General features: G+C 40.1%; 1 protein-coding gene across 1 annotated transcript; it reads left to right on the plus strand.

Moving 5' to 3' along the window:
- Window positions 1–2,213: 2,213 nt before the first annotated feature.
- LOC311071419 (dynein light chain roadblock-type 2-like) lies at window positions 2,214–3,241 on the plus strand. The gene is made up of 4 exons (XM_084095824.1): window positions 2,214–2,229; window positions 2,344–2,419; window positions 2,721–2,888; window positions 2,983–3,241. The coding sequence occupies exons 1-4, from the start codon at window positions 2,227–2,229 to the stop codon at window positions 2,997–2,999; spliced, it is 264 nt and encodes an 87-aa protein (XP_083951950.1). The 5' UTR covers window positions 2,214–2,226; the 3' UTR covers window positions 3,000–3,241.
- Window positions 3,242–19,218: the final 15,977 nt, after the last annotated feature.

Raw genomic sequence — 19,218 nt, forward strand, 5'->3', positions numbered from 1 at the left:
GATAATGCCCTAACATCTTTCAGAGACTGGAAAAAAGACAAAGAGTCTTTGCAATATTTAGATTTGTAAAGATTTGAGTAGAAGTTTGCACAAAATGTGCCGATTTCCTTAGGATCAGAACTAATCTTACCGTTTAAATTTAAAGAGTTAATAGTTCAATTTCTACAATTATTCTTTTCCATTCTGAAGAAATATGCTGTACTTTGTTCTCCTTGCTCTAGCCACCTTCTTCTAGAGCGAATAAAAGCACCCTCTGCCTTATTCTTATACATTGAGTCTGAGTTTGCAGATCAATAAATTCTGCCAATTCAGCTTCTGACAAACCATCCTGCATTTTATCAGAGAGAGTCATTATTTTGGAAATGACAGTCTCCTCTTCAAGTCTTTTATGTTTAGCTAGAAGGCTGCCAAAATTCCTAGCACACTTGCTAATTTCATGTTTAAGTAGTTCCCAATTGAGGCCGTATTTATTTTCCTTTTGTGCTTTGTTATCCAGTTATATTCAATCAAATATAAAATGTTTTTCCTTAATTGATCATGCTTAAGCAAAGAAGCATTAAGCTTCCAATAAGAGGCTCTAGGTTTTGAAGAAGAGATAACTGAAGATAGAGGGGACTGAATAAGAGTTGCTTTATGATCAGTCATGGGTGAAGGGAGAATGCTAACAGAAACATTAAAGTCCCTAACAGATTGTGAAACAAGCCAGTAGTCTATTCTGGACTGTCTAGAACAATTTTTGTTACTCCAAGTATAGGATTTAGTGTTCGGAAATGTTTCCCTCCAAATATCAATAATATCAAATTTATCCATTAATATATTTAATTTAGAATTAGCAGAGGCAGTCTGTTTAGATGGCAGTCTATCGAGATTATTATCAGGTACAATATTAAAGTCCCCACCAATGAAAACTAAGGCATTTGGGTATGCATTAAGCCACAGCAGAATTTTCCCTTCTATCGCATCAATCAGTAGATCATTCTCATGAGAACTATTATACCCATATATATTAATTAGTATTACCACAGTATTGTTTAAACAAATGACCATAAGCAGAAAATGTCCATTCGGGTCGCTAAAGTAGTGCAAAACATCCCCAGCAAAAAGGTTTTTCAAAGTCAGAACTCCAGCTGAACGCGCCGAACCGTGAGCCATCCAAAGTGCAGTTACAGCCATCAATAGTCCTGCTCCATAACGAAAAGGATCTTAAAAAATCTCACTTAGAATGAGAACAGTTTGAACAGGCTTACATAGGGTTAATTTCAGTCCGACAAAATGTGCCCTTTTGCCCTCTTTGCGAGCCTTTTCAACGGCCGGACACACAGCAACTTCCTCCTTTCTCGGTCCGAGGCAGTGAGATCCTCAGTAAATCGAAAAACCGTTCGCCCGCAGGAACTCCGACGATTTCGCCGCCCTCCACACACCATCTCTCATCACACGTGAGGAAAATTGAATAATGATCGCGCGCGGTTTTGAAGTATTCGGAAGCCTCTTCCCAATGCGGTGGACAGTGTCAATCTTATCTGGAAGAGTTTTGCTCTCCTCTGGAAAGGTGGCCAGACAAATGCGGATAGATTCGGTTCTGGCATTTTCATTTTCCTTTTCAGGTACTCCATGTAAACGCAGGTTCCAGCGACGAGAGTATCTCTCCAAGTCAGCAATTCTTGTTTCGCAGAGCTCCATCTTCTTTTCTAAAGCATTTAGTCTAGCTTCGACGTGGCTGACTTTCCCCTTAATATCATTTATCTCGGCACATATAAGTCCACTGTCTTTTTCAGCCCTTCAATTTTAAGAGCGTTATCACCCACCATTTTCTCCAGGGCATCCGAGCGATTATTTATCAGCTGTGAGAGAGTGGAAATCACGGTGTCGTCTTCTGCTTTGCCTTTCTTTGTAGGGGGCTTAGCTGGGCTCTCCGGAAGCGGAGTAGATAAGAGGATCTCACCGGGAGACGAATAGCTGTGGAAGCCCACATTTTCGGACACACGTGAAGCGCCCAACATTTATTTTTCTTTTCTTTTGTCTGCAGCAGATTTCATCTTTAAGTTATCGAGGGACAAGTATGAAGTACTTATGTAAACAAATACACGGAGCGGGATTGTAAATAGTGTAGTTCGGCTGTTAAAAGTAGATCAGCGGAGCTCGATGAAGGCAAACTTAGCAAGACGCCATCTTGGATCCTCTGCCAGTGACGGCTAGTCCAAACAGAAGACTCACCTGTGCTGCGATATGGTAAACTAACGTTACTTTATTTGATCTATATTTTTGTTCAATTATTCGTACAAATTATATTTATGTCTTAGACTCGTGTATTAATCTGCCTAACTGTTTTGTTCATCTCTGAAGGCTGAAGTAGAAGACACTTTAAAGAGGATTCAAGGCTATAATGGTGTTATTGGCTCAATAGTCGTTAACGCAGAAGGTAACGTTAGGCCTAATCACAATTTACCATGGTTTTACTGTACTTATATTAACTGTTATATTTATAATATAATATCATATTTTACAAAACTACATAGGATAAGTATAGAGAATGGATATAATATGATAAAATATAATATGGTAGAGTTATACTAAATAATCAACAATAGTGATGAAGAAACTGATTTTGCACGAGGATTTATTAGAATTAAGCTGCTTTTTTATGATAAATGCTATAAGTGTAAAACTAGTTTGTTTTCTAGAAGCCGTAGTTCCATTGATTTTAACCTGGTCATTTTCAGGCATTCCCATCAGAACGACACTGGACAACTCGACGACGGTGCAGTATGTGGGACTGCTGCATCAGCTGACTATGAAAACCAGGAGCACGATCAGAGACATCGACCCCCAGAACGACCTGACGTTTCTGCGCATCAGGTCCAAGAAACACGAGATCATGGTGGTGCCAGGTGGGTCAGCGCATTATCAGCCTGTCTTACTTATCTTATCAGGCTGTTAACGCTCATATCCTGTAGCTCTCACCTTTTCCCCATTTTCCTCCAGATAAAGAATTCCATTAGAAGATGGTTGGGAATACCCCCGAGCTTTACATCCTTGGGGCTCTACATAAGGTCGGGCCAGCTCCAGCTTCCCCTGTCTTCAGTGGTGGAGGAGTTTAAAGTCGCCAAATGCAGACTGTCCCTGACATATAGGGACTCTCAAGACCAACTCACCAGGGAAGCAGGAGTCAGAACAAGATCTGGCCGTAAGTGGGCCGCCAGCACGGCAATTAACCAGGCAGAATGTTCTCTCATAACCAAAGATATCATCGGAAACCGAAAGGAAGTCCGAAATCTTGAGGAAGAAGGGAGAAATTTACTTTGCATTGTGATCGATTGCATGTCAAGTCATCAATAAATAAGTGATTTGTTGTCTTTATTATGGAGTATCTGAGTGTTTAAGGTCTTCTGAATGTAAAGTGACAGTTTTGCTATGGCTGATATATATTATATATATTGAGAGAGAGAGAGAGAGAGAGAGAGAGAGAGGCTATCTATATATGTATATATATATACTGTATAAATGTGTGTGTGTGTGTGTGTGTATGTATATGTAAAACTATTATATTTTATATAGTCATTATATAACATTTTATTTTATATTATTTCTACTAATAATAATAGCAATGAAAAATGGTATTTATTAATATTATTTATAATATATATTATTATTGTATTTCATACAATTATTATTATATATATTATTTTATGTAGTTTCTACTAATAAAAATAATGAAACATTTTATTTAATTAATATTATTTATAATATATTATATTTCATACAATACTTATATTACATATCTATTATTTTATATAGTAGGCTACTACTACTAATAATAATGAAAATAATTATTTAATTAATATTATTATATTTGATAAAATTATTGTAATATAATCTATTATTTGATATAGTAACTTATACTAATATGGCACTCATCTGTTTCTATGGACGCTCCTCATCATCACAGCTGATCATCGTTTAGTTCGTCACCATGTATTTAAGTTCCTCCCTGTCCTCTCTGTGTGAGTCGTTCGTTGTTTGTGTTTGTATTGTTGCAAGCACACACTGTTACACCTTCTGTCTGTACCTGTTATCATCATCATCATCTTCATCATTGAGACTTAATAATAATAATGACAAATTGTATTTTAATTACTATATATAGGCCTATGTAAACCGAGGAAGAAGTATCTACACTTCTCCTCTCCAGTCACCCTACCACCTGCCCTCTAGACCCCATCCCCTCACACCTTCTACAAGCCATCTCTCCCACACTTCTACCATCACTCACACACATCATCAACTCATCCCTCCATACTGGCACTTTCCCCACAGCATTCAAGCAGGCTCGGGTTACTCCACTGCTTAAAAAACCAACGCTAAACACATCATTTGTAGAGAATTACAGACCTATCTCTCTCCTACCATTCATTGCGAAGACACTTGAAAGAGCTGTTTTCAACCAAGTAACATCCTTTTTGTCTCTAAACAACCAGCTGGATGTCAACCAATCCAGCTTCAAGAAAGGGCATTCAACTGAGACTGCATTACTGTCGGTCACAGAAGCCCTACGGATCGCAAAAGCTGCTTCCAAATCTTCAGTCCTCATTCTCCTGGATCTGTCTGCTGCCTTCGACACTGTGAATCATCAGATCCTTATGTCCAGCCTCTCATCACTGGGCATCACAGGAATTTCACTCCACTGGTTCGAGTCCTATCTCACAGGTAGGTCCTTCAAGGTCGCATGGAGAGGCGAGGTATCCAGAGCACATCAACTGACCACAGGGGTTCCCCAGGGTTCAGTTCTTGGTCCCCTCCTCTTCTCCATCTACACCACAACACTGGGACACATCATACAGGCACACGGCTTCTCCTACCACTGCTATGCTGATGACACACAGCTCTTCCTCTCGTTTCAACCAGATGATCCCACAGTAGCTGCACGGGTCTCAAACTGTCTGACGGACATCTCCACATGGATGAAGGAACATCACCTGCAGCTCAACCTGGCAAAGACTGAGCTTCTCGTCCTCCCTGCCAATCCGTCTCTACAGCACGACTTCACTATCCAGCTAGATTCATCATCAATCACCCCATCAAGGTCGGTCAGAAATCTTGGAGTAACGTTTTATGACCAGCTGACCTTCACAGATCACATTTCAAAGACAGCTCGATCATGCAGGTTTGCACTGCACAACATCAGGAAGATCAGGTCTTTCCTAACTGAGCATGCAACACAACTTCTCGTCCAGGCCCTGGTCATTTCTAGGCTTGACTACTGTAATGCTCTTCTGGCCGGACTTCCAGCATGTGCAACCAAACCCCTACAGATGATCCAGACTGCTGCAGCTCGTCTTGTCTTCAACGAGCCCAAGAGGGCCCACGTCACTCCTCTGTTCATCTCTCTGCACTGGCTACCTCTCGCTGCTCGCATCAAGTTCAAGGCATTGACGCTTGCTTACAGATCTATCACAGGCTCAGCTCCCTCCTACTTTCACTCACTCCTACGAGTCTACATCCCTACCAGACGCCTACGATCGGTCAACGAGTGACGGCTCGTGGTTCCATCACAGAGAGCCACAAAATCGCTTTCCAGAACATTCTCATTCACAGTTCCATGCTGGTGGAACGCTCTCCCCACCCTCATCCGGAATGCAGAATCCCTGACAACATTCAAAAGACAGCTGAAAACCTATCTATTCCGTGAGCACTTAACCGCATTAAAAAAAAAAAAATCTTTCCCTTTGAAACATCACTTATCAGGCTTATGCTACTCTGAATAATGCCTGAACTTCGTATTTTGAGCACTTCTTGCATTGTTGTTGTTTTTGCCTCTTCATGATGACTCGCTTAATTTAGTCCTAATTTGTAAGTCGCTTTGGCTGTTCATTTAGTTTCTCTGATAAATGGCTGCTTTAATCATTTGTGACAGCTGTGGTCTGGTTTATTGTGCTGTTCTGCAGTGCTAAGCTAATTAGGTGTACATGCGCATCTTCTACATCACACCATCCGCGCTAAAAACAGAAAGCACATTTAATAGAAATATATGCTGGATAAAAATGGTTATTCAATTTGGTCAGTGTGGTGGATTTACAGGTTTGGCTGGTTCACGTTTAAGCTCCATTACATGCAGCAGATTTGCTGTTGTGTTGTGTTTGTGTTTTTGCTTGAAGGTCAGTGTTGTCTTCTGAGAGGAACAGTGTATCCAGAACGTTTGTGCTCTAATTACTCTAACACAATCATTTCCTTATGGTTGCAGTTCTACGGGTCTTTACCCCATGAAATCTATAAAAGGCACTTTCCATGAATAGGGTGGCATCCAATGACATAAATAAATAAATAAATAATGCACAAATTTCATGTTTTCATGAGTAATTGTCTAACACAAAAATGAGGTATGAAAAACAGCAAGTTAAATAGAGGTCTTGTGTTTTGTCCTTTTCATGGCATCCAACAATGAGTAGAATAGAATATTGTTGATAAGTTGATGAAATGCTTATTTCTAGTAGAGTTGGTGTTCCCGTAGTTTCTGAAAGACCTGCGTAATGTGATGGCGATGGTAGGCCTGGTTCCGGGAGTATATCAGGATGCCGTCGATGTATGACAGAATTGTGGAGAAACTCCCGGGAACACCTCATTCATCAATCCCTGGAATATAGAGGGTGAGTTGGACAGCATGTACGTCTGATATCCACAGAAAGCAGTTTTCCATTCATCATCCCTCCGTATCCGAATGAGCTTGTAGTCGCTACGCAGGCCCAACTTAGTGAACACGCGTGCACCCCTCAGGGACCAGTGGCACTAAACAGTCTGAACATCGCTCAGTAGTCGATGCAAGGCCTCAAGCCTCTGTCCTTTTTGGCCAGTAAGAAGAAGCAAGAAGCGGCAAAAATATAATATAAATATATATAGGCCTAATATTTAGTTTACTGAGTTTGTGATGATACTGTGTTTTAATGACTTTTGGCTATTTTGAAACAGTTCCAGGCCCTATTTTGCATCCTATTCTACTGATATCTGTATATTTATTTGGTTCTTCTAGCTTACCTGAGATGATGGAGTCAGACTCTGGAGATGCTTGCGTTCCCCACTGCCGGAGTGCCTGACCTCCGCTCGGCTTCCATCTGTCCGCTTTACATGCCCAGCGCTGCCAATTGGCACTCTCAGCATGGGGCCTTGTCTGTTTGTGTGTCACATATCAGCACTTAAAAGCAAGTCTGCTTTAGACGCGGCTTCATTGAAAGACAACAAAGTTGTGTTTTTTTTTCTGTGTGGACTTGGTGCGAAGGTATAATATCATCCCACCAAAGGCTTTGTATTTTATGTCCTTTCTCCGAAAAGAAACTGGAGTTCAGTGTACATATTACAATGAAGTTTCCATCCTCCTCTGAAAGTTCAATCTTAAAGCATCTTATCTATATCTTATTTGGTTTAAAGTTATTTTCAAGTGCAGTTGTTAGCTTAAGGATAAGCTAATTTGCACCTAATTTGACCACTAAAGTGACTATTAAATATTATCGAATATAATATTATTTTATACAATTTATTTATTTTCTAAAATAAAATAATTATAAAATAAAATTAATAAATAAAATAATAAATAATATTTACTTATTACCTAAAATAATGTATATATAAATAAAATTATTTGACCCTTAAAGTGACTTTTATTGGTGTGACCTAATGTAGACATATTCAGTCATATTAAAACTATAATATTATATTATTTATGTATTATATTACATTTCATTTGTTTGTTTATAATATAATGTATAATATATTTTTTATAATGTTTTATAAAATAAAATTAATTGGCGTTGTCAGATTCTGTTCTATTTATTGTATTATTTTATATTATTCTTTCTATAATAATAATATAATAAAAATGTATCTAATAAATAAAATGATTTGACCCTTAAAGTGACTTTCATTGCGTAACTGTGTAATCATGTAGTTAGTTAATCATTAAATATTATATTATTTTATATTATTTATTACATTATTATATTTTTATTTTTTTGAGTAATGATTGCTTTTTCATTTTTAAAAATGATTAAACTTCATTGTGTAACGCACTGAATGATACTCAAAGTAATGTGGAACCCTACTTAGTAGATCACTAAGTCAGATCGACTTACAATTGTCCAAAGTCAGGCAAAAACTTGTCACAGAAAATGTAGACGTATTTTCAGTATTCAAATGGATGAAACAAGCAGCAGAACATGAATAATGGCTCTAAGAATAGCAGCAATGACCCTTGACCCTTCCGGTGACGGGTGTAGGATTCTCTGTGATGACTTTGGATAAGACAAGTGACACCCTCACAGGTTCACTTATCAGCACAAAGACAAGGCTTGAGTCCCAGACTAAGAGGCATGTTTGAGCTGGAAGCAACTTGCACTGACACATCTTAAAATATGTGCTATTGTTTTGTTTCAAGACGCACACCTGTTTTTCTTTTTCTAAGGCACATTTATAAAAGCTATTTAAATGTCCTAATTGAACTAAAGCCTAATCCTGGCTTAATCTAAGCCATGTCTGTGAATCCAGACCCTGAATATTTTATCAGGACTTTCCCACCCACAGTTTTGGCCAATCGCTTGACTTATGCACCAGTCCAGTGTGTACATCATGCATTTCATTCCATAGCAACACACTGACAGGCAAACATACTAAACTAATGTAGGGACCCCTAAAATAAATATGCCTTTTGTTTGGGGTATTTTGGTGTATTAAAATGTGCTTTTCATTTTTTTTGTTTTCAATATTATTTCAGTGTGATATAACTTTGAAAGTAATTGAATGGATTGAATGTAAATGTACTGTTGCTGGCCAGTGATTGAGCATGATTACTTTGCGTCATAACGTTAGTTACGTGAAGGGGGAGGAGCATCGCACATGGCATGAGAAGACGGTAATTTGACTGCTGGTTAGAAGTGCGTCATTTTGGAGACTTAATATATTCTGTGTAATATAAGGCCCAAAGTGTAAAGAATCGACGTGTGGTTTATTTTTTTTTGTTTTGCTAGTTGAAGTGTTTTTTTTGTTTCTGTTATCTTCTTCGTGATTTTCATAGTGCTGAGTCAAGACGTGCGTAATGAGGGCTTAACAGCTAGTGACGTTCAAATTCATGGTCAATAACTGTGTCGAAGTTATTGAACGTTCGTGGTGGACTTCAAAACTCTTCCAGGACTGGAAAGATTGTGTAGCTTGTCGTCGTGGGACGTGGATCAACTGCATTCATCGCTATCGGGACTGCTTGTGTGAAACTGTTCGTATCGTAGGTGACTTCCCCATTGCTTCTTTCGTCGGATGGACGTAAGTGAACTCATTTTCGGATCTGTTGAATGTGCAGGAGTACATTGAATTCGTCAGCCGTAAATGTGCACCAACGAACTGGGCCCCAACGATAACGAACAACCGTATTTTTGACTGCGTCACTGACTCATAACTAATTTGCATACTGAAAAACCGTATGTTGTGAATCGGGTTTTTTTTTCAAGTGTTTCATTGTTTTTGAAAGAAATATTGTTTTATTTTCCTTATTGCTCTACATGTCTCAGTAGAAAAGTGTTTAGCCTATATCTAACAGGGTTCTGAATTTGTCCACTTGTGTGTTGCTGATTGAGGACAGTGTTTTAAAGTAGAAAAGGAAAAAGGTAAAAATGCAAGTGTAAAAACAAACATAAGAGAGACAAGGAACAGTTCTGAGACTGAACAGTTGATTTTGTATATTTTATTTACAAAAAGAATAAGTAATTTACATACCATTGGGTATAAGTGTTTATCTGTCTTTATATAAAAAAAGGTGTTTCCTTGTTTTGTTTTGTTTTCCTTTTAAAGGGGGTTATTAGATTAATGTAAAATAAATAAATATTTGTTAGTTTTTTCCCCTTAACATTTGCATTCTGGTATTTCTTTGGAGTTTGGCAAGTTAATTCATTTAAAAAAGGTACTGATTTCTAGGAAACTATAAATAAGAATTGTTCAATTTATTATTTTAGTAAAAGTATTGTGTAATTGGTATAGGGAAAAATACTTTACGTTAATTTTTTATTCAAAGGAAAATACCGGCCAAATTCACCATTCAACTGCCGGGAATCCAGGTTTTATCTTATTTGGGAAACGTAAAAATTAACCCCTAGGGTTAAGAAAAGGGTTACATTTTTGGAGGCACCGCTGGGATTGTTTTTTTTTCTTTCTTTTTCCCTGTTTACCAGAGTCTATATTTTCTTCTAGAATTTAGTGTAGCGGTAACAGCTGATCTAAAAAACAATTTGTTTAATTTTTGCCATAATACTAGTGACTTGCATTTACTTTCAAAATTATGGATCTGTCGCAGACTGTCGAGTGGAGCAGAGAAGAGAGTGTTGATGTCTCGCGTGCTATTGTTTTGAGCAATGTTCCTTTGGATGCCAGTAACGACACTATTGGAAAAGTGTTAAACACAGTAAAAGTTTTTGGTCGCACTAGAATACGTAGTCGCCGTGGTGATGTAACTGGCAGATGGTTGTTTATTTTAGTGGAGACCAGTGCTGACCTAGATCCTGATGTTATCCCTCCTGAGATAGGTATAGAAAATGAAGCTGGACCCTGGAGTGTGAACTTAGTGGGTAGTCTAGTAGCCCATGGTCCTGCCTCCGAAGGTGATACTTTCCAGTTCAAGCTGCAAGCCTTGTTACAGCAGGAGGGCAAGTCTATGGATGAAGTGAAGGCCATGATTGTGGAAAATCAGCCTCCTAAATCTGACATCAGTGTGGATCTAGTTGATGCCATAGGCAAATTAGTAGATCGGTGTAATCAGGTGTCTAGTGATGGTCCTAGTTACAGAAAATTGAGATTGTTCTCAGGGTTGAAACCTGTCCCTTCAGGTGAGGAAGAGTATGAAGTATGGATGGAGCAGGCCGCTCAAATGATAAGTGAATGGCAATGCACCGAATCTGCAAAGAAGCAACGCATCGTTGAGAGTTTGCGAGGTCCCGCGGCTGATATTGTCAGGTTTCTTAAAGTGAGTAGCCCATCAGCGACTGCAAATGAGTACTTAGCTGCCCTTGAGACTGTATATGGAACTACTGAGAGTGGGCCTGACCTTATGGCTAGATTTCGCCATACCTACCAGGAAAGTGGAGAGAAACTTTCAGCTTTCTTGTACCGCCTAGATAAACTTCTCCACAGAGCCTTGTTGAAGGGTGGGATTGAGGCAGCCGGTATAAATAGAGCCAGAATGGAGCAGCTGATTAAGGGGGCTCTGACCAATGATATGGTTGCTTTGCGAATGAGAATGACTCACACTCTGCATGATCCCCCTTCTTTCTCACAGTTGATGAAGGAAGTTCGAGAGGAAGAACACTGGGTAGCTGCACGAGAGAATGTTAAAGCTTCTGTTGCTAATGTTGCCTCTCCCCATGTGCCTGTGCCGCCTGAATTACAAAGCCTGAAGAAGGAGGTTAAAGAATTGTCTACTCAGGTGAGTCAACTGTTGAGCGTGGCCACTGTGACCCCTGCCTCTGACCGTGCCCCACAGAAAATGCCCAGTCAGACAAAGGAAGCTATGAACCGAGACAGTGCCTACAAGCCCAAAACTTCCAAGTTAACTCTGCCTGCTATCTTCTGTTATAACTGTGGTGAAGATGGTCATAAGAAGTGGGAGTGCAAAGGACCTGAGGATCTCAGGAAGGTAAATCAGAAGCTGATGAAAATGCACCGCTTACAGGGAAACTTCAGCGGAGCTCAGTGACGGAACGGCACGGAGCTCCAGATAACCTACGTTCCACTCATGTTTCATTCTTGCTTGATGTTGGCCAGCCAAAATTGCCTGTAGGTTTAGTAGGGCCTGTCTCTGAGGTGCCTGTTCAAATTGAAGGGATTTACGCAAAAGCTCTTCTTGATAGTGGCTCTCAGGTCACTCTATTGTATAGGAGTTTCTATGACACGTATCTGAAGCACTTGCCTCTGCAACCTGTGGAAAATCTTGAGATCTGGGGTCTTAGCTCGCATAAATATCCATATGATGGATACTTACCCCTCAGACTTGAATTTACTGAAAATGTGGCTGGGGTGCATCAGGTGGTTGACACTCTCGCAATCGTGTGTCCAGACCCTTTGAAAAGAGAGGGGATAGCCATTTTGGTTGGGACCAACACTAGCTTAGTGAGGAAGCTGCTTGAGTCTTGTCGTGAACAGGCTGGAGAGAAGTTCCTGAACGTGTTGACTATGCATCCTGTAATACGAGAAGCATTTGAGTCTATTCAGCAGACAGACGTGTGTCAGGGTGATCCAAACAAACATGGAACAGTTTGGTTTGTGAAGAATTCTCCTGTTGTTTTGAAGCCAGGTCAGGTTATGCAACTCCCAGGTCTACCTAAATTACCCAGTCGGATGACAGAATCTTTGTTGTTAGTAGATAAAGCGGAAGTTGATGATACCTTTACTGTTGACTTGCAAGTGAGACCTGAAGTTCATTCTGCATCCATTGTGTCCAGCCGACGGGTCATGGTGACTGTCAGGAACACGTCTACAAGAGAAGTATGGATAAAGCGAGGAACTCCTCTTGCTCATGTATTTCCTGTGACCATGGTGCCACAACTTTCCTCCAACCGACAGTCAGAACAAAGTAACTTGTCACCTACATGCTTTGATTTTGGAGATTCTCCGATGCCGGAAGAAGCAAAACGGAGTTTGTGTGAGGAGATGATGCAGAGAAAAGAAGTGTTTTCCCTTCATGAGTGGGACGTGGGCTGTGCAAAAAGTACCATGCATGAGATTAGGCTGAATGATTCACGTCCTTTCAGAGAAAGATCTAGACGTCTTGCCCCAGCTGATTGGGAGGATGTGAGGCAGCATCTACAAGAACTTAAGAGTGCTGGCATCATTTCAGAGTCCCGAAGCCCCTACGCTTCACCCATTGTAGTGGTACGTAAAAAGTCAGGGAAGGTCAGAATGTGTGTGGACTATCGGACGCTCAACCAACGGACCATACCAGATCAATATACCGTACCCCGAATTGAAGATGCTCTTCACAGTCTTTCTGGGAGTAAGTGGTTTACTGTTTTAGATCTGAGAAGTGGATATTATCAAATACCAATGAGTGACATCGACAAGGAAAAGACCGCATTCATCTGCCCTTTAGGTTTTTATGAATTTGAGCGTATGCCCCAGGGTATCTGTGGAGCACCTGCTACTTTCCAGAGGGTCATGGAGAGAACAGTAGGAGACATGAACTTCTTGGAAGTGCTTGTGTACTTAGATGACCTAATTGTTTTTGGGCGGACTCTTGAAGAGCACCAACAGCGGCTGTTGAAGGTTCTGGATAGGTTGAGGGATGAAGGGTTGAAGATCTCCCTTGATAAGTGTCAGTTCGGCAGGACATCTGTGAACTACGTGGGACATATCGTTTCACAGGATGGAATATCTACTGACCCTTCAAAGATCGAGGCTGTGGTATCCTGGCCCAAACCACAAACAGTGACAGAGCTTCGAGCGTTTTTGGGATTCTGTGGATATTACCGCCGTTTCGTGAAGGATTTCTCAAAGTTGTGTCGGCCCCTAAATGAACTGCTGCAGGGGTACCCATCCTCTAAAAAGAAACATAACAGCTCACCTGTTTGTAATGCCAAGCCGTGCTACAAATTCTCTGAACCTTTTGGCTCCCGATGGACTGCTCAGTGTGACACTGCCTTTCAAACACTCAAAAATTGTCTGACCCAAGCTCCAGTGCTAGCCTTTGCTGATGTACAAAAGCCTTACGTCTTGCATGTGGACGCAAGTCTGGATGGACTTGGAGGGGTTTTGTATCAGGAGCATGATAAAGGTCTCCGCCCGGTTGCTTTCATCAGTCGTAGTCTTTCTCCTTCAGAGAGAAATTATCCTGCGCACAAACTGGAATTTCTAGCTCTGAAGTGGGCAATTGTGGACCGACTGCATGACTATCTTTATGGTGTCCAGTTTGAGGTTAGAACTGACAACAATCCTCTAACCTATATACTGAAGTCAGCAAAACTTGATGCGACTGGTCATCGTTGGTTGTCAGCCCTCACCACCTACAACTTCAGTCTGAAATACAGGCCAGGCCGAAAGAACGTCGACGCTGATGCCTTGTCCAGACGTCCACATACACACCCAAGTGTTGATGATGAGTGGCAGGAAATTCCAGCGGCGGGTGTCCGAGCTCTTTGTCAGGAAATGTCTGTGGAGAGGAGAGCAGGTTGTGTATCTTACCCATGTGTTGTGCAACAGATAGGGGCCCATATGTCTGCTGTTCCTAAGGCTTATTGTCAAGCTACTGCATTAGCTGCTGACCACTTACCTGAGCTTAGTCCAAGTGAGCTTCAAGCTGCCCAAAGAAAGGATGTGTGCCTGGCAGAGGTGTGGGAAGCTGTCTGTAATAAGAAACCTGCAAGTAGTGTCCATCACAATCAACCTGAGATGAAGTTGCTGAAACGAGAATGGGAGAAGTTGTCAATAGATAATGGCTTGTTGTACAGAACCATTAGGCTGAGTGACCAAAGAGTAAAGCGACAGCTTGTGCTTCCCAAGCAGTACCACAGCATGGTGTTGAAATCTTTGCATGACGAGATAGGACATCTAGGCTTTGATAAGTCTTACAGCCTGGTCCGTGACCGATTTTATTGGCCACACATGAAGCGTGATGTAGAGGCCTATTGTAAAACATGTGACCGCTGCATAAAGAGGAAAACGCTGCCTCAGAGAGCTGCTCCTTTGTCCCACATGCAGAGTTCAGGGCCTATGGATCTTGTATGCATTGATTTTCTTACCATCGAAGCAGATTCTCGCAATGTGTGTAATGTTTTGGTGGTCACGGACCATTGCACCCGTTATGCGCAAGCCTTTCCCACTAGGGACCAAAAAGCATCTACTGTGGCAAAGACTCTTTGGGAAAAGTATTTCATCCATTATGGCCTTCCAACTCGAATACACTCAGACCAGGGCAGGGATTTTGAGAGCCGGTTGGTGTCTGACATGTTGACAATGCTGAATGTGAAGAAGTCAAGAACATCACCTTATCATCCGCAAGGTGATCCTCAGCCGGAGAGGTTCAACCGGACCTTGTTGGACATGCTGGGTACCCTTGAGCCTAGTCAGAAGTGCCAATGGAGTCAGCATATAGCTCATCTTGTCCATGCATACAATTGTACTGTCAACGAGGCCACTGGTTTCTCACCATATTTTCTTATGTTCGGCAGGGAGGCCAGATTACCTGTTGATGTATGCTTTGGAGTTTCCCCTGACAATACCTCGCCTGTGTCATATTTGAAGTATGTGGCCAAAATGAAGCAGGAATTACAAGCAGCTTATCAGTTAGCTCAAGCTACTGCTCAAAAGATGAATCAGAGTAACAAAGAGCGGTATGATCAGAAAGTCCGTTACCATAGTCTGAATGCTGGAGACAGAGTTCTGATTCGAAACCTTGGCCTAAAGGGAAAACAAAAGCTTGCAGACAGGTGGAGTGCTAATCCTTATGTAGTGGAGGGTCAATTCTCTGGCATTCCTGTGTATCGTTTGAAGCCTGTTGATGGTAAGGGGCCAGTCAAAGTCCTGCATCGAAATCATATCCTGCCTTTGGGACAGGCAGTCAGGCTACGTACCCAGGCAGACATCATGCCTACTCCATCACCTAGAGCTTTGAGGCGTAGGAGAGCAAAGGAGAAGCGGAAAACTGCTGAGTTAGCAAACTCTCCCCTTGTAGTTGATTCCTTTCCAAGAGAACGCCATTCTTCTGATTCAGAGTCTGAGTTTGGGTTTTATGTTGAGGATGTGACAGATATTCCTCCAATAGCAGAGATCCAGATTGAAACCCCTGTACGAGATGTAGAATGCTCAGAGTCTTGTGATTCTCATAGTAGTTCCGAAGCACTTATAGCTCCATGTCAAAGTGAAACTTCTGCTGTTCAGCATGAGCCTGATGTTGAAAGGGTTGATGTGACTGACGATGTAATGGCTGTAGGTCATGACAATGCTATGCAGACTCCAGCTACTAGTGGTGAAGGTACTGAAGTTCAGTCAGATGTGGTACCTCCTGTAGTACGAAGATCCTGTAGGGAGAGGAAGCTTAATACCCGATTTACATATGATACATTAGGAGAGCCACATACTGAGATTGTTGCATCCAAGCAATGTAGTGTTAATGTAGCAGCTATCAATGCTTTGTACTTTTCTAGTGGCTATAAAAGTTCACATGCTTGGTGGTGCAATGCGAATGCATTATGCGATGTGTGTAACAATATTCCCACACTTGTACCAATTAGTCTTTGTCCTGTCTAAAAACATGGTCACTCCTTAGATGGTGTGGGTGTTTTTCTATGACCAGCATGGGGGCATACTGGACTTTTGGTAGGGGGAGTGTGTAGGGACCCCTAAAATAAATATGCCTTTTGTTTGGGGTATTTTGGTGTATTAAAATGTGCTTTTCATTTTTTTTGTTTTCAATATTATTTCAGTGTGATATAACTTTGAAAGTAATTGAATGGATTGAATGTAAATGTACTGTTGCTGGCCAGTGTTTGAGCATGATTACTTTGCGTCATAACGTTAGTTACGTGAAGGGGGAGGAGCATCGCACATGGCATGAGAAGACGGTAATTTGACTGCTGGTTAGAAGTGCGTCATTTTGGAGACTTAATATATTCTGTGTAATATAAGGCCCAAAGTGTAAAGAATCGACGTGTGGTTTATTTTTTTTTGTTTTGCTAGTTGAAGTGTTTTTTTTGTTTCTGTTATCTTCTTCGTGATTTTCATAGTGCTGAGTCAAGACGTGCGTAATGAGGGCTTAACAGCTAGTGACGTTCAAATTCATGGTCAATAACTGTGTCGAAGTTATTGAACGTTCGTGGTGGACTTCAAAACTCTTCCAGGACTGGAAAGATTGTGTAGCTTGTCGTCGTGGGACGTGGATCAACTGCATTCATCGCTATCGGGACTGCTTGTGTGAAACTGTTCGTATCGTAGGTGACTTCCCCATTGCTTCTTTCGTCGGATGGACGTAAGTGAACTCATTTTCGGATCTGTTGAATGTGCAGGAGTACATTGAATTCGTCAGCCGTAAATGTGCACCAACGAACTGGGCCCCAACGATAACGAACAACCGTATTTTTGACTGCGTCACTGACTCGTGTTTTTTTGACTGCGTCATTGACTCATAACTAATTTGCATACTGAAAAACCGTATGTTGTGAATCGGGTTTTTTTTTCAAGTGTTTCATTGTTTTTGAAAGAAATATTGTTTTATTTTCCTTATTGCTCTACATGTCTCAGTAGAAAAGTGTTTAGCCTATATCTAACAGGGTTCTGAATTTGTCCACTTGTGTGTTGCTGATTGAGGACAGTGTTTTAAAGTAGAAAAGGAAAAAGGTAAAAATGCAAGTGTAAAAACAAACATAAGAGAGACAAGGAACAGTTCTGAGACTGAACAGTTGATTTTGTATATTTTATTTACAAAAAGAATAAGTAATTTACATACCATTGGGTATAAGTGTTTATCTGTCTTTATATAAAAAAAGGTGTTTCCTTGTTTTGTTTTGTTTTCCTTTTAAAGGGGGTTATTAGATTAATGTAAAATAAATAAATATTTGTTAGTTTTTTCCCCTTAACATTTGCATTCTGGTATTTCTTTGGAGTTTGGCAAGTTAATTCATTTAAAAAAGGTACTGATTTCTAGGAAACTATAAATAAGAATTGTTCAATTTATTATTTTAGTAAAAGTATTGTGTAATTGGTATAGGGAAAAATACTTTACGTTAATTTTTTATTCAAAGGAAAATACCGGCCAAATTCACCATTCAACTGCCGGGAATCCAGGTTTTATCTTATTTGGGAAACGTAAAAATTAACCCCTAGGGTTAAGAAAAGGGTTACACTAAAATATATGAATTTTTACTATGTGTGCATATGAAATATCTCAAGAAGTAGCCTATCTAGACAGCCTTTTAAAGGGGTCCTTGATTATGATTTCTCTTTTTTTAACTTTAGTTAGTGTATAATGTTGCTGTTTGAACATAAACAGACTGCTTTAGAGAAGAGGAAGAGTTGTCATCTCTGTTTTTTACACCTCGAGAAAACTTTCTCCTAAGGCTGACGAACTTAACAGGTTAAAATGTATTTTTAACACTGTTCCTGAACATTAAACGTCCTGTGAAATCCGTGCTTGTAAAGTCTGTGCTTGAAATCCGTTCAGCACAATCCTCTTGTTCGATGACACTGTCAGGGTCCGAATCGGGCTCAAAATGGTTTATATTTGTATTAATGTTGGTGTCACACTTAAAAAAATCAAATAAAATAAAAACGTATATTCTAAAAAAAAAAAAAAAAATGTATTTGAATCACTCTATAACTGATTACATGCGAGTGTACACAACTCAATCATTATGCGAGACGGACAAAATATGACGTTTTAGTCACAAGGTTCAAAAAAGGTAATTTCTGTTTCTGTTATATGGTTTTCTGATCATATGAAATGAAAGGAATTTTTTTTTCAAATATTGTATAAATAATAAATAATTACAAATAAGAAATAATAATTTTTTTTAAATAATTTAATTAAAAATAATAATAATAAAAGACATTCTTACAACATCTATTTTTTCAGGAATGTCAGGTTTTATACACACACCTACACACAATCACATACAAATATGAGTGTTGTTCAAGTATCAACAAAATATGTTGATCCAGGATCATGTCTCACTTAGCAAATTTGACAATTTCTGGTTGATTACACCACCAAAACATTTCTGACTTTAGGTCCCACAAAAAAATATCCAAATTAATGTTTTGAAAAAAACAACAACATGCTCATAGATGTCTATTCAAGTCATTATCTGTTAGAATTACATTTTTAATGTAGTTTTGAATAAAATTACAAATCCAGGCGAAACAATGACCGTCATGGCACAGACTCATTTACACATACATGTGTGTTTGAGTTTGTGTGTGTGTGTGTGTGTTTGAGTCGGTGTCATAATCTATATGTATGTGTGTGTGTGTTTATGAGTCGGTGTCATAATATACACGTGTGTGTGTGTGTGTTTATGAGTCGGTGCCACTTCATATATGTCGACTGTAAAGAAGAAAGCCACAATATAAAACCCAAATGGTTTTCCACATCATTACCCTCTGTGCATCTTCTCCTCCAGATTGTTTCCGTGTTCAGAATCTGCCTGATTTTCTTGCACACCAGCGCCAGGTTGGGCAGCGCAGTGCCGGGCAGAGAAGAGAAGATCTGCA

This window comes from Abramis brama, assembly GCF_963993115.1.
Source record: "Abramis brama genome assembly, chromosome: 20".
Classification (NCBI taxonomy): Eukaryota; Metazoa; Chordata; class Actinopteri; order Cypriniformes; family Leuciscidae; genus Abramis; species Abramis brama.

Excerpts from the sequence above, each read along its gene's own strand:
- LOC311071419 (XM_084095824.1), top strand. Across the intron at positions 2,420-2,720 it reads AATAGTCGTTAACGCAGAAG|GCATTCCCATCAGAACGACA; the intron begins GTAACGTTAGGC and ends GGTCATTTTCAG.